Consider the following 17,443-nt stretch of genomic DNA (forward strand, 5'->3'; position numbering starts at 1 on the left):
TTTATGATAATAAATATAAAAAACATATGTATAATATTAATTCGTTTGTATATATAATATATATAAGATATAATATATAATAATTATAATTTAAATTGTGATTAAAGCAATGACATTGATGTTGCAGTCAAATCTTAAGATTAAATTTATTACAATTTAAATGCAGAGTTGTATCTAAATGTTGCATTGTGTGTATTTAATAAAAATTTTTGTTAGACTTAATAGATGTGAATAAATTTGTGAATAAAGTAAAATTAGGAAGAATAAATCAATACCAATGTATGTTGTTATAGTTAATATTAAGAGATTTGTGTAAACCTTATTCCTTGCTTCATGCAAGACAAATCGAACAATAAACATAGCTCATGAAAATGTACTACGTGCAGTAAAACAACCCTGTTTTGACCGTATATGACAAATGTCAATTTTGGCACATTATATTTGCTTCGGTTGTCGTCGCTTCAGCAAGTAAAGGTGAGAGTGTTCAATTATTATTATAAAAATAATTTAAAGTGCCTTTTTGAATTGAATACTGGCTTGTATTATGTGTTTCCATATACTAAATAAACTATTTTAGTGACTATAAAGCACTATATTGGTAAGTATAAAAGGCAAAGAAATTTGTAGACGGCCCCATTCCTATAAGAATTGCGTTACTTCCATTTTTAATCTAAATGATATTTAACAGTTACTTGGTTTTTATATTAATTGCGTTTATTCTTAACTATATCGTTTTTTTTAAATATTAGATTTGGAATTGGCATACGAAAGTTAATAAAAAAAAATTTGTTGAGATGACTACTAGTAGCGAGGATGTGCTATTGCAAATGGGGGAAGTACGTTATAAAAAAGGCGATGGGACATTATATGTCATGAATGAGCGGCTTGCTTGGATGGCAGAAAATCGTGATACGGTTGCAGTCTCGCATCGGTTTGCTGATATTAAGAGTAAAAATATGTCTAAATATCAGTAATAAGGTTTGCTAACTAATGCTTTTGTAGTGCAAAAAATATCACCTGAGGGTAAGCCAAAAGTTCAACTCCAAGTGGTATTGCACGATGGCAATAGTTCAACATTTCATTTTGTGAATCGTAATGGTCAGCAGGAAATGCTTAAAGATCGTGATAAAGTCAAAGAGTTATTACAGCAACTACTACCAAATTTCAAACGCAAGGTCGATAAAGAACTCGAAGAAAAGAATCGTATATTGTCTGAAAATCCAAAACTCTTACAACTTTATAAAGATTTAGTTATATCAAAGGTTGTAACTAGTGAGGAATTTTGGGCAAATCATGCAAAGGATTTGGAAAAGAAAACAGTGACTGTAAAACAAGATATAGGTACGTAGTAATATAATAAGTTATAGTGTAAGTTATAGTGAGTATTTTGTTATACTATAGGTGTATCTGGAGCATTTCTTGTCGATATTAAACCTCAAACTGATGGCTGTAATGGACTTAAATACAATTTAACTGCCGATATTATACAAAGCATTTTCAAAACATATCCAGCTGTTAAAAAGAAACATCAAGAGAATGTGCCTTCAAAACTAAGCGAACCTGAATTTTGGACAAAATTCTTTCAATCGCACTATTTTCATCGTGATCGTATAACTGCCGGCACAAAAGATATATTTAGCGAATGTGGTAAAATTGATGATCAAATGCTTAAAAGTGCTATTCAACGTGGACCGGAAAATCCTTTCTTAGATTTAAAAAAATTCGAAGATGTACCATTGGAAGAAGGTTTTGGTAGTGCTTCGGTAAATAGCAGTAACAGTAGTAACAATATTGTACATCAAAATATGATCAAACGTTTCAATCAACATTCAATCATGGTAAGATTAAAGTATATAATTATTGCATTACATTAGTTTATGCTTATATAATTATTTTTTTAAGGTACTGAAAACATGCACTGATACAAACGGTCCCAGTACAAGTACTGCCAGCATAAATAGTGCCAGTACAAGTAGTGCAGCTGCATTAGAAGGTGTATCAAATGGCATTAATGGAGGTACTCACAAGTCTAAACATAAGAAAGGTAATGAAATTATACTTAACGGCCACCGGGAATCGGAAAACACTACTGAAGATGTACTCTCTAAGCGCAAACGAGTTTTAGAAAAAATCAATTATGATGATTTAGGTGTACCGGAAATTGCCGTAGATGGTCAAGTCAGTGCAAAAAATGATGCATTTATTAATTTTTCGAATGTGGAACGTTACTTACATGGTTTAGTACCAAATAATAGTCAACAATCGTATGATGACCCACGTCGCTTAGAAGAAGTTCAATATAGCCTTAAACGCGTGGCATCTACTTTTATTGCACATCGCAGTAGGTCTCTGATGTCCCCAACTGCTGCGATTAATGCTTTAGGTGAACTTAGTCCTGGTGGAGCAATAATGCGTGCTTTTCAGGATCAATCAGTCGGTCGTAAGTAAACTTATATTGTTATAATTTTATTTAATATGTGAAAATTTATGTATGAAATATTAAAAATGTTTTTTTTTTATTATAGAATTAGTGCCACCAGATTTCGAAAGAGATTTACGTAATATTTACTTGTCTTTCCAAGAATTACTAAGATTTTTTTGGTCTAATTTCCCACCAAACTCTATCGAACAAGAAGAAGCTGTAGTACAGCATCATGAAGCGTTGCAACGTTTCAAACAGGCGAAATTAGTGCCATTTGAGGTGAGCATATCATGATAATACAATGTTAAATTAATAAAACTTTTTATTAAACAATTGTATTAGAATCGAGCAATACGTGCATTGTCGCCACTGGGTTCCTCTATTACACAACATATAAACGTTATGCTGAAATCCGTCAATACAAAATTTGCTGCTTGGCAAGGACGTAAAATACGAAAATATCGGTAACAATATGTACCACGTCAGCGTTTCTATATTGTTACTGGTTTCCGCTTATATATCACTCATAATTTGAGAAATAAACATTCATTATTAATTTAAGATCATAACTTTAAAATATCATAAAAGTTAATTTAAATAATCAAAAAAGTATTCCTATAAATTATTAAAATAGAAACAAACAAATTGTGAATGATTTAGTTTTTAAGTCAAAACATAGTTTTCTTATGTCAACAAATCAAATATACAATACAATCAAAAATATTGATAATGGTTTTATTGTTGTTGCACCATTAAATCATTAAGTATATATTACACATTTCCGAAAAATACACAACGCAGCTGTTGGATTATTACATTTTATTATTAAACAGCTATAGTGGACTAATGAAAGGAATACGATTCGTCTCTATATATGAAGAGAATGAATGAAATATAAACTAAAACCGAAATGTGTGCTGATATTTACTTAGTTTGTTCTTAGGCGCTTCAATTGATGCACTACTACTATAAATTAGTGGGCATGGTACTGGCATTAATAACAGTATCATATTATTGACCTTAAAGAGACATATACATACTATGTAAATAATTGCTATTTATGAAGCGTACTCCATCATGACCTATAGCGAGTGTTTTAACGTTCTTGATCGTGCAATATATCTGAGGGTAGACCAGTTAAGGACGTTCGACAGGTAGTTTAATCACTTTATTAACTACTTTTTGTTTTGATTTACATGATCTTTAATTAAATCTTTAAAAATAATTGTTAATAGTAGTATTAAGTAGTTGTACTAATTTAAAGAGTATAAGAGCAATATTAGGAATTTTTGAATGTAATTATATTTTATAATGCAATTATTGTAGAGTGTTATTGGAAAGTACGTTACATTGTTTCTTTATCACCAACTATATTTAATTAATGACATTAGTTTCATGCTACATTTATTATTATATTAAAATTTAATTCAATGAATTTAAATAGTTATTAATAATAATTAATCCATTAATTCATTATAAAAATTGCTATAAAATGGTCGGCTTAAAGCATTGGAATGCAAAAAGCTTCAATGGCGGGTTTATATTCTGCGTTCTGTGCTTTATATCCCTACCTTATAATTAATTTTCTATTAGGAATGGTCGAAGGTGCTGTGAACTGCGATCAAAAACCTCATTTTTCGGTAAGTTTATAGTAAATAAAGGTATATGTTAATTTTTATTAATAGTTAATCGATTAAAAATATATGAATTGCAGAATTTTATGACGTGCTGTAAACTACCAACTGTCAATTTCAATTCTTATTCAAATTGTAGTCAATATCAAAAGTCTAACGATAAGGTTCCCAGCATGGTATATATTCTTCTCTCTTATATTACTCAGACAATATTTAAAAATATATTAATTTTTAGTGTGCTTTGGATTGCTTGTTTAGAGAAAGCAAAGCTTTGGATAATGATCAATTGAACATGAGTAATTTGCGTACTATGTTAAAGAATGTAATTTCCAATTCGGAGTTCATGGATGTATTTCTATTGAGCTTTGATCAGTGCAAGACACCTGTGTATGAAAAAATTAAAAATTTTAAGATATCCAGTCGCATACCACTGCAAGGAAAAAGTCTCTTTCAACAATGCTCACCCGTTGCTTCGCTATATGCTAATTGTGCACTCAAAAATTCTTTTCTGAATTGTCCATCGACGAGTTGGAATAAAACCTCAAATTGTGAAACTGCAAAGGAGTACTTAGCGACGTGCGCCAAAAATTTCGAGCGAGGGGGTGGAAAGTTAATTGTACGTGGTGCTAATAGAAGTTCAGACATGAATTGGAAGGTGAATTCCAGAAATAAAACTGGAAACAATTAAAGTTTTTATTAAATTCTGTTTTAAAGACAATTATTAAAAATTGACTTAAAATTTTATCATTGTATATATGATATAATATAGTTAAAGAGCAAGAAAACTTAACTTTAAATATTTAAATGGTAAGTATCAAAACCACAGATCAGAATAATAATAGAAGAGATGAGAATAGAATTAAATGGAATGTAGGAAGGTTTTGAACTCACAGTGAAGTGGAGCAGTGAAACAATGTTCAATGATTTAGTCTTTTAAATGAAGACTTTATTAAAAAAATCTGATATCAGAAGGTAGCAGAAGCTTTAGAATTTTTCTATTAATCCAGAGCAAACCATGGTTAAACTATGGAGCAGAATGAAAACTAAGAATAGAAGAGAAGAGAATAGAATTGAATGGAATGTAGGAAATTTTTGTAAAGTCTTTATTAAAAAAATCTAATATCAGGAGAAAGCAGAAGCTTCAGAATTTTTCCATTGACCCAGACCAAAGCCGGACAATTATAAATGATGTGTCATTCCATTTTTAACCAGTCAGATAAACTTCATAGTGCACAAGTTTTTAGTTAAAATAATTTGGCGGCATATATAATATTTTTCCAGTCTTTGGTAGAACGATGAACAATGTAACTACATTTTTAGCAATGTAAAAATTACAGTAGTAGTTATTGCCACCGAGTATAATGTCTCGTTACTGTTTATACAAATAATAAGTTATACCACTTGAAATATATGTTCATGCAACCCGAGAACTATACTTTTTCATTCTATTAGGTACATCCACTACACCAGATAGTGGAAAATATTTTTGCAGAATGGTGAATTTTCAAGTGATAAATTGCATATCAAAAATCTTTATTTCTCGAGTTATAAAAACGCGACTCACCTCAGTGGTGGGCTTAGCAAACTTTTCAGAATCTCTTCAGATTCTAGTACCACCTTTTGACTCGATTCATCAGTAAGAGTTCATTTTATAAAACCTTGAAAAATATAACCTGCATCGTTAACGACATTGATGTACAGCTGTGATATGTTATAGGTCCCTTTAATACTATTTGTATATGATCTACATATTTTCTTACCTTTTTTTTCGTTGAAGTATACTCGAATTTCATAGTGTATAGGAGTTCTTAGTTTATAGTATCCATTGATAAATTCATATCAAAGGGTGTTAGCAATTGATGTCCTATAAGTAACTGATCAATAGACAATTCTGTAGTGTGGTTTATTTTTGCGGTACACTAGCTGTAGCTGTAGTCGATTTTATGATTAAGGTGGTGAAATAACGATCCGATGCTTACAAGTCAAGTAATCCCGTATTAGTTAACAACTGATGTCTGCAGATTTGTCTCCTTCACCTTTAAGTATTTTAATTATTCTACAGGCATTTCTTTTCTCCAGATTTCGTTGTGATACATTTTGTTCTTAAAAGTAGTTGAGTTATTTAACATATAATAATATTGCCGAACTCGTCACACTCGTTTCTATGAGCTACTTATCTGTTGTATCTATTTTACTTGCGCTGATTGCAGTAGTGGACGGTTATTAAGATTTGTATTCAATTTTAAAATTTGTAAGTAATATCGTAGTCAAACTTCCTGAACAATTTTGTATAATGTCTAACTATGCGTATGCACAGCAGTGGATTTCATTATCGATCGTATAAGTATTTAAAAAATGTTTACGTTGTCATCACAATTGCTACCGCTTCTTTATTGATTTGGAAATATCGTTGTCTGTAGCATTCATTGTACAACATGATACAGCTGAATTTGACATCATTTAGCAATTTATTCATTGGCATTCTATCTAGAAACTTTCTTATATATTCTGGCACTTCTTTAAGTTATAATGTCTAATCCAAGCGTAACCAACCCACTACTACGATATTACTCACAGACCACTGTGTGCTAGGAAGACATTCAGACATGGTCTATCTTATAATAAGTTTTGTAATAGTTGAGTTTCTGCAGAGGAGAAGAAAACTGAGTTTAAGAGATGTGTCAGTGCCCATCACTAGTCAATAGAAAATGTAATTTAGCCTCTAGGACTAAATTAGGGACACATCTAAGTTCATTGACTTATCGAGCCGATTTATTCTTACTTGATAGGTGGATTCGGGTTTTTTTAAACGAATGTTGTACTTATGCTGATAAATTCGGTTTAATTTGCAAACAATGTTCGTGGTATGACAATGGTACATTATTTCAAGTAAAGTGGACTTTAGTACATAAAACTGCCACTTTAACTTAATCCTAAACTTAGGGATTCTTCTCTTGATTTATATTCTTCAATATTGAATTTCAATATTGAAAACTAAATACTCTATATGAATGAAATTTTGATTTTATGCTTCTGCCTCTCAATTCTAAATTTCAATCCCAGTAGTTACATAACTACGCCACTGTTTATTTTTTATAATACTCTAGTACTCTTAAACGCTATTGGATAATATGTTGTCTAATGACATTAGTTTTACGCTACATTTAATGCGATATTATATTTAATTCAAAGAATTTAAATAGTTATTAATAATTAAATTATTCTAATCCATTAGAGAAATCTCTATAAAATGATCGGTTTAATGCGTTTGCATGTCAAAAGGTACAATGGCGGGTTTATATTCTGCGTTCCGTGTTTTATATTTCTACTTTATAATTAATTTTCTTTTAGGAATGGGCGAAGGTGCTGTGAACTGCGATCAAAAACCTAATTTTTCGGTAAGTTTATAGTAAAATAAGGTTTATGTTAATATATGTGTATATTTAAGCGAAACTACTCGCAATTATTTGAATTAATAGTTAATCGATTAAAAATATATGAATTGCAGAATTTTATGTCGTGCTGTAAATTACCAACTTTAAATTTGAATTCTTATCCAAAATGTAGTCGACATCAACAGTCTAACTATAATGTTCCTAGCATGGTATATATTTTTCTGTTATATGTTACTCAGGCAGTATTTTAAAATATACTACATTATTTTTTAGTGTGCCTTAGACTGCTTATTCACAGAAAGCAAATCTTTAGAGAACGATCAATTGAACGTGAATAATTTACGTATTATGTTGAAGAATATAATTCCTAATAATCCGGAGTTCGTTGACGTACTTCTATTGAGCTTTGATCAATGTAAAACACCTGTTTCTGAAAAAAATAACAGATTTAAATTATCCAGTCGGGTGGCACTTCAAGGGAAAAATCCATTTCAACAATGTTCTCCAATTGCTGCATCCTATGCCAAATGTGCACTAAACAAGTCTTTTTTTAATTGTCCATCGGCGAGTTGGAATAAAACTCCCAATTGTGAAACTGCAAAAGAGTACTTAACGACGTGCACTAAAAATTTTGAACGAGGGGATGGTAAGTTAAGTACACGTGGTTCTAATAATAGAAGTTTAGCCATGACTTGAAATATGAATTATAAATAATTATAATTATTTTAGTTTAATAATTGTTTTATATTAAATAAATTTAAATTATTAATGTATTGTAAACTATTTATATAAATATCATTAATTGAAATGTTGACTGCCAAAATAATTATTGATATAATTGAAACATTTCTGAACGTTCGACACTTAGGTTAGGTTAGGTTACTGGGGCCGTCCGAAGACTCACTTAGACCATGAGGTCCATTGTGATACCCTAAGAATTTGACACCTGTCCCTATAACCACTTGGTATTGGCTACAAAGCCATTGACACGAGCTATGGAAATAGAATCTAGCTCTCTTAATGAATAGAAAAAGTGCGACCCTAAGTAGGATAGTCTATGTCTTGCGAAGGCAGGACACTGTAGCAGAAGGTGTGTTGGTGATTCCTCTTCATCATCCTCCATGCAATGCCTACAATGTAAGGAGGTCCTGATGTTGAGCCTCACGGCATGTCCTCCCAACGGGCAGTGTCCCGTAATAATTCCCACTATCCTGGATAAATTTGCTCGGGATAGATTGATTAATTCCCCCGATCTCTTTATATTACTTATTTTTTTTAATAAATTTACAGTCTATTTTATTATTTAGTGAGGAATTGCTATATTCAATTAAGATGTTGTCTCAAGGAATATAGAGAAAAAAAATTATTTTGCAGTAAAAGTCATTTTTCACTTTTTTCGTATTTTTTATTTTACTTTCTCTATACGGAATTAATCTATGTTACAATTTTTTGTTTATAAAATTAATTAACAAATTTTACAGGTTTTTTAATTAACTTTAAACTTTCGTTATATTTCTTCTTCATGGTATTAACAAAATTCTTTAGAAATTTCATTCAGTTCTGAATTAATCGTGGTCTTGTTTGGTTACTCCGGAGTGTGAAAATGAAAAACGTTTTTAAATTTTTATTTTTTTTTATTTTTGCGATTGACTCTTATGAAGAAGTCTCAGGTTCGCTTTGGTTTCCTACTAACAGTGCATATGGTGTATGTGAAGTTAAAAATTTGAAAAAAAACATTTAATTTAATTAATGCTAAATAATAATGAAAAAAGGTTTAAGTAATAAAAAGTAATTAAGGACTATGTTTGGTTTAAGATTTTTGCAGCAATTGCTGTTCCCTTGGATTTACCTCATCGGAATATTTTCGTTTCATATAATTTTGAGGCAAATTACAATTTGCCTTATACATGGAATTTTCCACCCTATGCGGTAAGTAAATCATCTATCCACATATCGGTTTATGTACATTTTTGTATGATAATTTTTATAACAAGTCATATATTGGGTAGGGCAAAAAGTATTCGCCGTTTTTATGCTTGCTTGACTTTATATCTAATTCAATAACCACGAAACAATTAGTTGCATCTAGCACTTCTTCTTGTTTTTCTTTGATGGATAACAGATTAGTTGATAATTGAAGAAAATTTTACCAATTATGATGATTAAAATGTCGTGAAAATTAAATGCACTGAACAATGTTCTACTATAAACAAAAAATATCTCAAAGGTTTTTGCAAAGATTTGTGCTGATTGTCATCAACATACTTGACTACAATCAACTGTCGAGTAATGAACATCGTTTTTCTCTTTGGATGACCAACATACATCGACTACAATCAACTGTCGAATTATGTACATTTTTCTCTTTGAATAACCTCTCCGAAAGAAAATCTATAATATAAATAATTCTGAATAAGATTGAGGAAGACCCCTAGCTTATTTACAAAAAAGTTGGGTTTAAATGGTCGTCTTTTTGTTATAGCATAAAGAAGAATTAGCATCCTCTCTATGAATAAATGCTCCAGAGCATTTGTATGTAAGTTGTCACGTACGCAAAATCAACCATCATTTATACTATTTCGATCAAATTATTATAACAATACATAAGTAAGAAAATTTATATCTTATGAACTTTAAACAAATAATTAAATAGACTGAAATCAAATCCTCAAATATGAATTGTTAAAATGGATTATAATCGAGCTATATTTAATACATAATCTAAACACTTTCGTAGTTAATAAAAAATGATTTTTATTGCAGTTGTCAGTGGTATCTTTCAAAATATTAAAAAATAATATATAATTTGAAAATTGTTTGTTTATTTTCATTTAGAGAAATTTTATTTTACTTGAAAAATGATTAAATTCCTTCAAAAAGAAAAATACAACTATTCTCCAACAAGTTGAAGAAGTTTTTTTAAATGTTTGGATAACGAAGAAAATCTTCATTAAATCAAACAAGCTCGGTTTACTTTTAAAACTCTGTGTATATAAAACATCCATTTTTAATTTTTAGTAATTATGTTTTTTTTAAATTGTTTTTTAATTATATATTTATTTTATTCTTAACTTTATTAGCTCGAAGCAGCAGAAGAAGATTTATTCGATGTACGTAGCCTCAATGATGATAAATGTACTAATTGTACTATAGCAGAATCTGATCCAGAAGATTCAGAAGTAGAAACAACGACTTTATTAAATTCTATAGAAGAGACTACCCTTAATGAAACTAAATATGAAAAAAAGACAAGAAAGAGGAAGTCTCTTTTAACACGTACGGATTTTTATCATATTTTGAAGGATAAATTTCAAAGGTAAAATTGAATTATATTTTATGATGAGAATAAATAATAATTAATAAATATAGTTTATGTTAATTAATTATGCTGATTTCAAAATAATATCTTATTTTTAATTGATATTATACTTCATATTGTTCTATTGTTTCTAAAGGATTTTGTACATCTCATTTAATTTTAACACTTTCACAGCGCTGTCTCGACGTTATTTTGATGATTGCTTGTGTCGATATATTAATTTTTTAATAATTATTAAATAAGTTAATATAATTAATAATAAGTCTTTCTTATTACAAAAGAGATTGTTATCGAAAGTACCACTTATTGGTTCAAAATATAATGAAGATTTTTTCTCGTAAATAAACATTTCATCAAAATCGATCGGTCAATTTTCGGTTTTATTAAAAATAAATAATATTTGATTCATATTTTTTATTAATTAATTAATAAGCAGCAAACTATTGTATTTGTATTACATTAAAGCTAATATTAAAAATGTTTTTTACTTTCTCTCTCATCGTTTGAAATATACACAAATATTTAATTAGAGCTGATTATCACTTTGAATTTTATTAGGTCAAATTTTTAAGATTAATAGGTTACTGAAAAATACATATTATTTCATATATAATATTTTTGAAAAATAAATATTAATAAATGATATGGAACTTAAGTGTAAAAGTAGTTGTAGTACAGAACAAGAATAAAAAGCTAAGAGAAGAGGAAAATTTTTTAATTTAATATATCAGAGACAAATTTTTTAATGACAAGTCATTTTATTTCCATATACTGATATAGAGTTAGATATTATTTATTATTGATTCAACGAAATTCGTATAACACTTACAAAAATTTATAAAATTTACTTAAAATCTAAATTGACAAAAAGATATTTTTTGTCTATATTGCGTCTATAAGATTCATATTACCCTGCAATTATTATATATTTAGATGTCATTACAATTATAAGTTAATTGAAAAGGCTAATTTAATTTCGAATCCTTTCTACATTTACTTTTACGAATTAATTTGGTTATATATTTTAATTTTATAATTTGTTAAAATGCTAGGCCAAATATTAATGCAATTGCTAAAACTTTTTGGAAGTAGAAAATTCAGAAATTACACTATATCATCCATATTTGGCAGATATTGCTCAATTAGTTTACTACTTTTTCGAACGGTGAGCAATACAGTAAACGAGTAATAGTTAAGCAATTCGATCCGTCTATTGTTATGTTTTTGACTGGGTTGCTTCAACAGATCAACGATTCTATATATTTGAAAACTAATTGTTAGCTTAAAATTAGGAAATAATTGTAATTTCTGGCAAGCAATACATATTTTGGTATATAAATTGGTAATAAAAGTATGAGTTGTATGTATGCATTTAAAAAAAAAACAAAAAAGTTAACGTAAACAATATATATCAGAAATCTACATTTCTCAAATCAAATACTACAACTTTTGTTTTTCTGATCTCAATTTCTTTTCAGAAGTGGATATAATGGTGAAGCCTGTTTGTTACGTTTGATATGTGAAACGAACTCTTCTCAACTAGGACACATAAATGGAGTTTTGGGGAGTGTGATGCATATAATATTTACGTAATTTGCAATATAATAAATACATATTAAAATCGATTTAATTAATAAAATCTTTAACAGGCCAACCACATCGATGAAAGAAAACTTGCCGAAATCATATTATCAAGCAGAAGTAGATGGAGTGCATGAACAATGTCAAGACTATGAGAGAAAATGCAAAGAGAATTTACTTGATCTGATTTCTGAACCCTTACACAGTATTATAGATTCAATGACATTCAATAAATAACAAATTAAATAAAAATCGTTGAGATTATTTATTAAAGAAATAAGTTACACATAAATATAATCTTATTACAAAGTGATCATAATTCTCGAAAACTTTATATTTCAATGAAATATTGAGTTTAATTTTTACTTCGTATACGTATAAAGGCAGTATTCAACTTACATAAATATATGTAAGAAAAAAGCAACAGGTAAGGCGCCAATAGCACTAAAAACGAGGCGAAGAAAACGAAACAGCTGAAGTACCACTAATATTTATGAAAACAATTAAGTCGCAATACCTATGAATTATCCGAGTTAATCCCTGTATTTCATTTAAGTAAGCTCTCAAATATAATTTGACATTAGTATAAGCAAAGAACCAAGTGCTAGCTAACAGCAGCAAAAAAGAGAAAAACATTTTTATACACTTTACTTTTAAAGAATGCCTTTTTAGAAACACGGATAGATCAATTTTCAGTATAAATCATTTTGGTTGTTGCGTATAATTATTAAATAATTTTGCTGAATTTGATTGCATTAGGTTAAATATTAAAAAACACCATTATAAAAATAATTAACATGTTAATAGTAAATTAATTATAGTAACAGAATTTTCTGTATGAAGGATATTGAAGCGACGGTCAATTCAATAAAACTTTTCTTTTACTCATTTATTCTGCATAGATGTGTTGTACATGGACATACCCATGTACAAATGGGGCATTTGAATCATTGTTCCTTTCTGTAGCAATGCCCAGGAGAGCATACTATATCAATATATTAAAATAACATTTTTAGAATATCTTTTTTGCCGTTGGGATGTTTTGCGCTAAGTAGTTGTCATCATGAATCCAACAATTCTTGACCCAGAAGACTTTAAATGCTGAAGACTTTTGCAATTTCTTATTGACATAAACAATTTACAACAATTTTTCACAACATATAAGTGTGAGTTTTAAGTAAGAATTTTACAATTATAGAGAAGACTGAATCAGTCTGAAATAAGTACGCGTTCATCCAGTTCGACTAAAGGGCAAGATGAGTTATTTTCGGAGTTCGTTAAGTGTTTTGTTTCTAGTTAATATTTATTGCAAACCAATTTTTTGCCGGTTTTTTTTTCCTACAAACAGTGCTTATGGTGTATGTAATTAATATTTTACAATTTAATATTTGATATAAGTAAAGATTTAATAAAATGGATTTTACGATGATAATTTGTGGAAAATGATTTACTTTTCTTAAAGATTCTTGCACAACTTAAACTTTCTTTGGAACCACCACTTCAAGATGTTTTTATCACATATAACTTTGAAGCAAATTACAATTTACCATACACCTGGGATCTGCCTCCATATGCAGTAAGTTAGATTTACAACTATTGAGTTGACAAAGAATCGTATAAAGATTTTAATTTTTAATGCTCGTAATCAATACTTAATAAGTATTGTATTATTATGATTTAATTAAAGAAACATAAAATATAGACAGATTAGTATGGAGAAAGAGATCTCCAGGTCTATCTTAAATTATTGAACACCGCTTTGAAATGACTCTTTCTCGAAAGAAAACATATGTTTACAGTCAGTTATATTAGCAGAAAGTACTATACCTAATTAGTTGAAAATTAGACTATGTAAGTATGAAGGAAAATATGAGGTTGTTACGATATCTCGGTTTGAGACGCGATCTTAAAAATTTTGTAGGATGTGATAACATGCAATTTTTTATATTTTAATTGTTTTCAAAAAGTTTGAGAACCTGAACAATGTTTGCTTTGAGTGATCACTTTCTGGCGAAATAAATTAGGAATATTTAATGTAGTTGAGATAAAAAATTAATTTGAAATTTTAAAGAAGTGATATTTCAACCGCATTTTAATCAAGTTTTTTATAAATGATTAAGATGAAAGAAGTACCAAAAAAAAACATTTGACGTATAAATCCTAAGTGGAAATATTTCACTTCTGTTTTTCTAAATTCAATAAATCATGTAATTATAATGCACTGTTATTATATAATATTAACAGGGTGTTTTCATACAAAAAAAAAATTTAAAAAATATAAAAAAAAAATTAAAAAAAATGTAAAAAAAAATTAAAAAAATCCACTTATTTTTATTGCCAAGTTCCTAAGCAATATGCGTAAGTAAAAAATTGCATCATATATAAATTCATTATTAAGTTTATTGCGACAGTTATTATTACCAGTCCGCTCGGGTGTCTAACATAATATAATGTTTTTTAAAATAATTGCTGCTAACATTTTCTTTGCGAATAAGGTGATTATCTGCAGCACTGAAACTAAATTTTATATTAACCTCAATATCAAATATAATCCAACTGTTGCCGTTACATTTATTTATTGCTTTCTTTAATTATACTAAATGAGAATTATAAGGCTGACTTGTGCATTTTCACTTATAAAATTTTATTGACAATTAGAATTGAATTTTTTTTACATATAATGAATAACAATATATTAAGCTTAACAAAAAAATGAAAAGTCCATATTTGAATAAATAGTAAAAAAGTTATAAAGGTTCAAAGCTCGTCCAATTTTTGTGAAATCGCAATTTTGCTAAAATTGCATAAAACTGCATATAAGTTAAGAAGAAATGCGCGGGTCACGGCTATTTTTTCCATAAAGTTTAAAGCATTGTTTTATAAGTAATAAATACATATAGTCTAACAAGAACAAAAAGTTTTTTGAAAGATAATTAACGATTTTTTGTGAAAATGGACTATTTTTGGCCCTTAATTTGGAAGGTTTCTGGTAAGCCGAACTAATTTGGTCTAAAATTAAATTCAAAAGAAAAATCATCTCAAATATGAAGTTTTAGCAAATTTTCATTTCAATATCTCTGATGGTTTAGAGATAACAGAATTTATATATATATTATATATATATATACAAGCAATTTATATTTTGAAAATATTTTATGTTTATTTCTTATTTTCTTTGAGAAAGTTTTTATTTCAAAGAATCTTTCTGGGTGAGTCGATCTTGTATTTACAAAAAAAAGAAAATAAAATCATACATAAGAATAAAATTGGATACTCTCTAACCAGTTAAAGTAGGTTTCTTATATTTTTGAAAACCAAAGTTTCTATTGGCGAATCTTTATTAGAACTCGGGTTAGCTTTAAAACTCTGTGTTTATTACAAATCCATACATTTATTCTTCATTCTTTTGAAACTTGTTATATAATTATTTATTTATTTTGTTCTCACCTATATTAGCTCGAAGCAGCAAAAGAAAATTTATCTGATGTACGCAGCTTCAATAATGATAAATGTATTAATTGTACCATAGCAAAATCGGAAACAGAACAATATCTAGAAGTACAAACAACAAAATTATTAAATTCTATAGAAGAGACTACCTTCAATGAAACTAAACATGGGGAATCGATACGAAAGAGGAAGTCTCTTATAACGCGAATGGATTTTTATCATATTTTGAAGGATAAAATTCATAGGTAAAATTAAATATTATATTATATCATAGTTTATATTAATTAAAAGTACTGATTTCAAAATAATCTTATTTTTTTCATTTTAAAAAACACGTTCGTAGTTTTTATTAGATTACTACTCTATGTAATTTACTTTATGTTTATTGTTACATCCCTCATCTAGGATTATATATGGCTTTACTAAATAACATAGGCTTCGTTTTAGTCAATTTATAAGTTTTGTTAAATTGTTTTGCTAAACATTTGAAATTGTCACTTAACCTACATTAGATAGTTCCTAAGCAATATGCGTAAGTACCCGAGCGAACTGGTTATTATTACCAGTTCGCTCGGGTGTCTAACATAATATAACGTTTTTTAAAATAATTGCTGCTAACATTTTCTTTGCGAATAAGGTGATTATCTGCACTGAAACTAAATTTTATATTAAACTCAATATCAAATATAATCCAACTGTTGCCGTTACATTTATTTATTACATCCCTCATCTAGGATTATATATGGCTTTACTAAATAACATAGGCTTCGTTTTAGTCAATTTATAAGTTTTGTTAAATTGTTTTGCTAAACATTTGAAATTGTCACTTAACCTACATTAGATAGGTGGACAATCTCTCATATACATTGTAATGGATTAATTTTCTTTAAATTGCTACACTAATTAAGAAAATCTTTAAAAATTTATTTTCTCAAATTAACGTTCGATTATTTGGTAAAATCCTAAACCTTCAATAAATGCGCCTGTTAAAAGTTTTTGGGAAGAACAACATCTATAGGGAGTTCTTAAACTATTTTATTTCAAATCACGAATTCTTTTCAGAAGTGGATATAATGGTGAAGCTTGTTTGTTGCGTTTGATATGTGAAACGAACTCTTCTCAACTAGGACACATAAATGGAGTTTTGGGGAGTGTGATGCATATAATATTTACGTAACTTGCAATATAATAAATACATATTAAAACCGATTTAATTAATAAAATCTTTAACAGGCCAACAACATCGATGAGTGAAAACTTGCCGAAATCATATTATCAAGCAGAAGTAGATGGAGTGCATGAACAATGTCAAGACTATGAGAGAAAATGTAAAGAGAATTTACTTGATCTGATTTCTGAACCCTTACACAGTATTATAGATTCAATGACATTCAATAAATAACAAATTAAACAAAATTCGTTGAGATTATTTATTAAAGAAATAAGTTACACATAAATATAATCTTATTACAAACTGATCATAATTCTCGTAATTTTATATTTCAATGAAATATTGGGTTTATCTAACTTTCACATCGTATACGTATAAAGGCAGTATTCAACTTACATAAATGTATGTATGGAAAAAAGCAACAGGTAAGGCGCCAATAGCACTAAAAACGAGGAAAAATAGATGAAGCTG

General features: G+C 28.4%; 3 protein-coding genes across 4 annotated transcripts; all 3 read left to right on the top strand.

Moving 5' to 3' along the window:
* The first annotated feature begins 286 nt into the window (after window positions 1-286).
* Window positions 287-3,041, top strand: LOC119681619 (general transcription factor IIH subunit 1-like). Of its 2 annotated transcripts, none has more exons than XM_038094862.1 (7): window positions 287-474; window positions 750-948; window positions 1,003-1,341; window positions 1,402-1,838; window positions 1,903-2,440; window positions 2,526-2,701; window positions 2,765-3,041. In XM_038094862.1, the coding sequence occupies exons 1-7, from the start codon at window positions 412-414 to the stop codon at window positions 2,888-2,890; spliced, it is 1,878 nt and encodes a 625-aa protein (XP_037950790.1). In that variant the 5' UTR covers window positions 287-411; the 3' UTR covers window positions 2,891-3,041. The 2 variants fall into 2 exon arrangements, with proteins under 2 accessions (XP_037950790.1, XP_037950791.1); XM_038094863.1 differs by having other exon boundaries at window positions 445-598.
* A 976-nt stretch (window positions 3,042-4,017) lies between these two features.
* On the top strand, window positions 4,018-4,744 carry LOC119674624. The gene is made up of 3 exons (XM_038085771.1): window positions 4,018-4,062; window positions 4,137-4,232; window positions 4,292-4,744. The coding sequence occupies exons 1-3, from the start codon at window positions 4,018-4,020 to the stop codon at window positions 4,742-4,744; spliced, it is 594 nt and encodes a 197-aa protein (XP_037941699.1).
* Window positions 4,745-14,220: 9,476 nt separating this feature from the next.
* On the top strand, window positions 14,221-17,203 carry LOC119674625. The gene is made up of 4 exons (XM_038085772.1): window positions 14,221-14,268; window positions 15,808-16,046; window positions 16,864-16,974; window positions 17,035-17,203. Exons 1-4 carry the CDS (start codon window positions 14,221-14,223, stop codon window positions 17,201-17,203), a joined length of 567 nt encoding a protein of 188 aa, XP_037941700.1.
* Window positions 17,204-17,443: the final 240 nt, after the last annotated feature.

This window comes from Teleopsis dalmanni, chromosome 2 (assembly GCF_002237135.1).
Source record: "Teleopsis dalmanni isolate 2A chromosome 2, ASM223713v2, whole genome shotgun sequence".
NCBI lineage: Eukaryota > Metazoa > Arthropoda > Insecta > Diptera > Diopsidae > Teleopsis > Teleopsis dalmanni.

Coding starts and splice junctions, on each gene's coding strand:
- LOC119681619 (XM_038094862.1), top strand. CDS start 412: ATGACAAATGTCAATTTTGGCACATTATATTTGCTTCGGTTGTCGTCG. Junction 2,441..2,525: donor TCAGGATCAATCAGTCGGTC/GTAAGTAAACTT, acceptor TTTTTATTATAG/AATTAGTGCCACCAGATTTC. Junction 2,702..2,764: donor CGAAATTAGTGCCATTTGAG/GTGAGCATATCA, acceptor CAATTGTATTAG/AATCGAGCAATACGTGCATT.
- LOC119674624 (XM_038085771.1), top strand. CDS start 4,018: ATGGTCGAAGGTGCTGTGAACTGCGATCAAAAACCTCATTTTTCG. Junction 4,063..4,136: donor ATCAAAAACCTCATTTTTCG/GTAAGTTTATAG, acceptor TATGAATTGCAG/AATTTTATGACGTGCTGTAA. Junction 4,233..4,291: donor ACGATAAGGTTCCCAGCATG/GTATATATTCTT, acceptor ATTAATTTTTAG/TGTGCTTTGGATTGCTTGTT.
- LOC119674625 (XM_038085772.1), top strand. CDS start 14,221: ATGAGGTTGTTACGATATCTCGGTTTGAGACGCGATCTTAAAAATTTT. Junction 14,269..15,807: donor GACGCGATCTTAAAAATTTT/GTAGGATGTGAT, acceptor CACCTATATTAG/CTCGAAGCAGCAAAAGAAAA. Junction 16,047..16,863: donor TTGAAGGATAAAATTCATAG/GTAAAATTAAAT, acceptor AATTCTTTTCAG/AAGTGGATATAATGGTGAAG.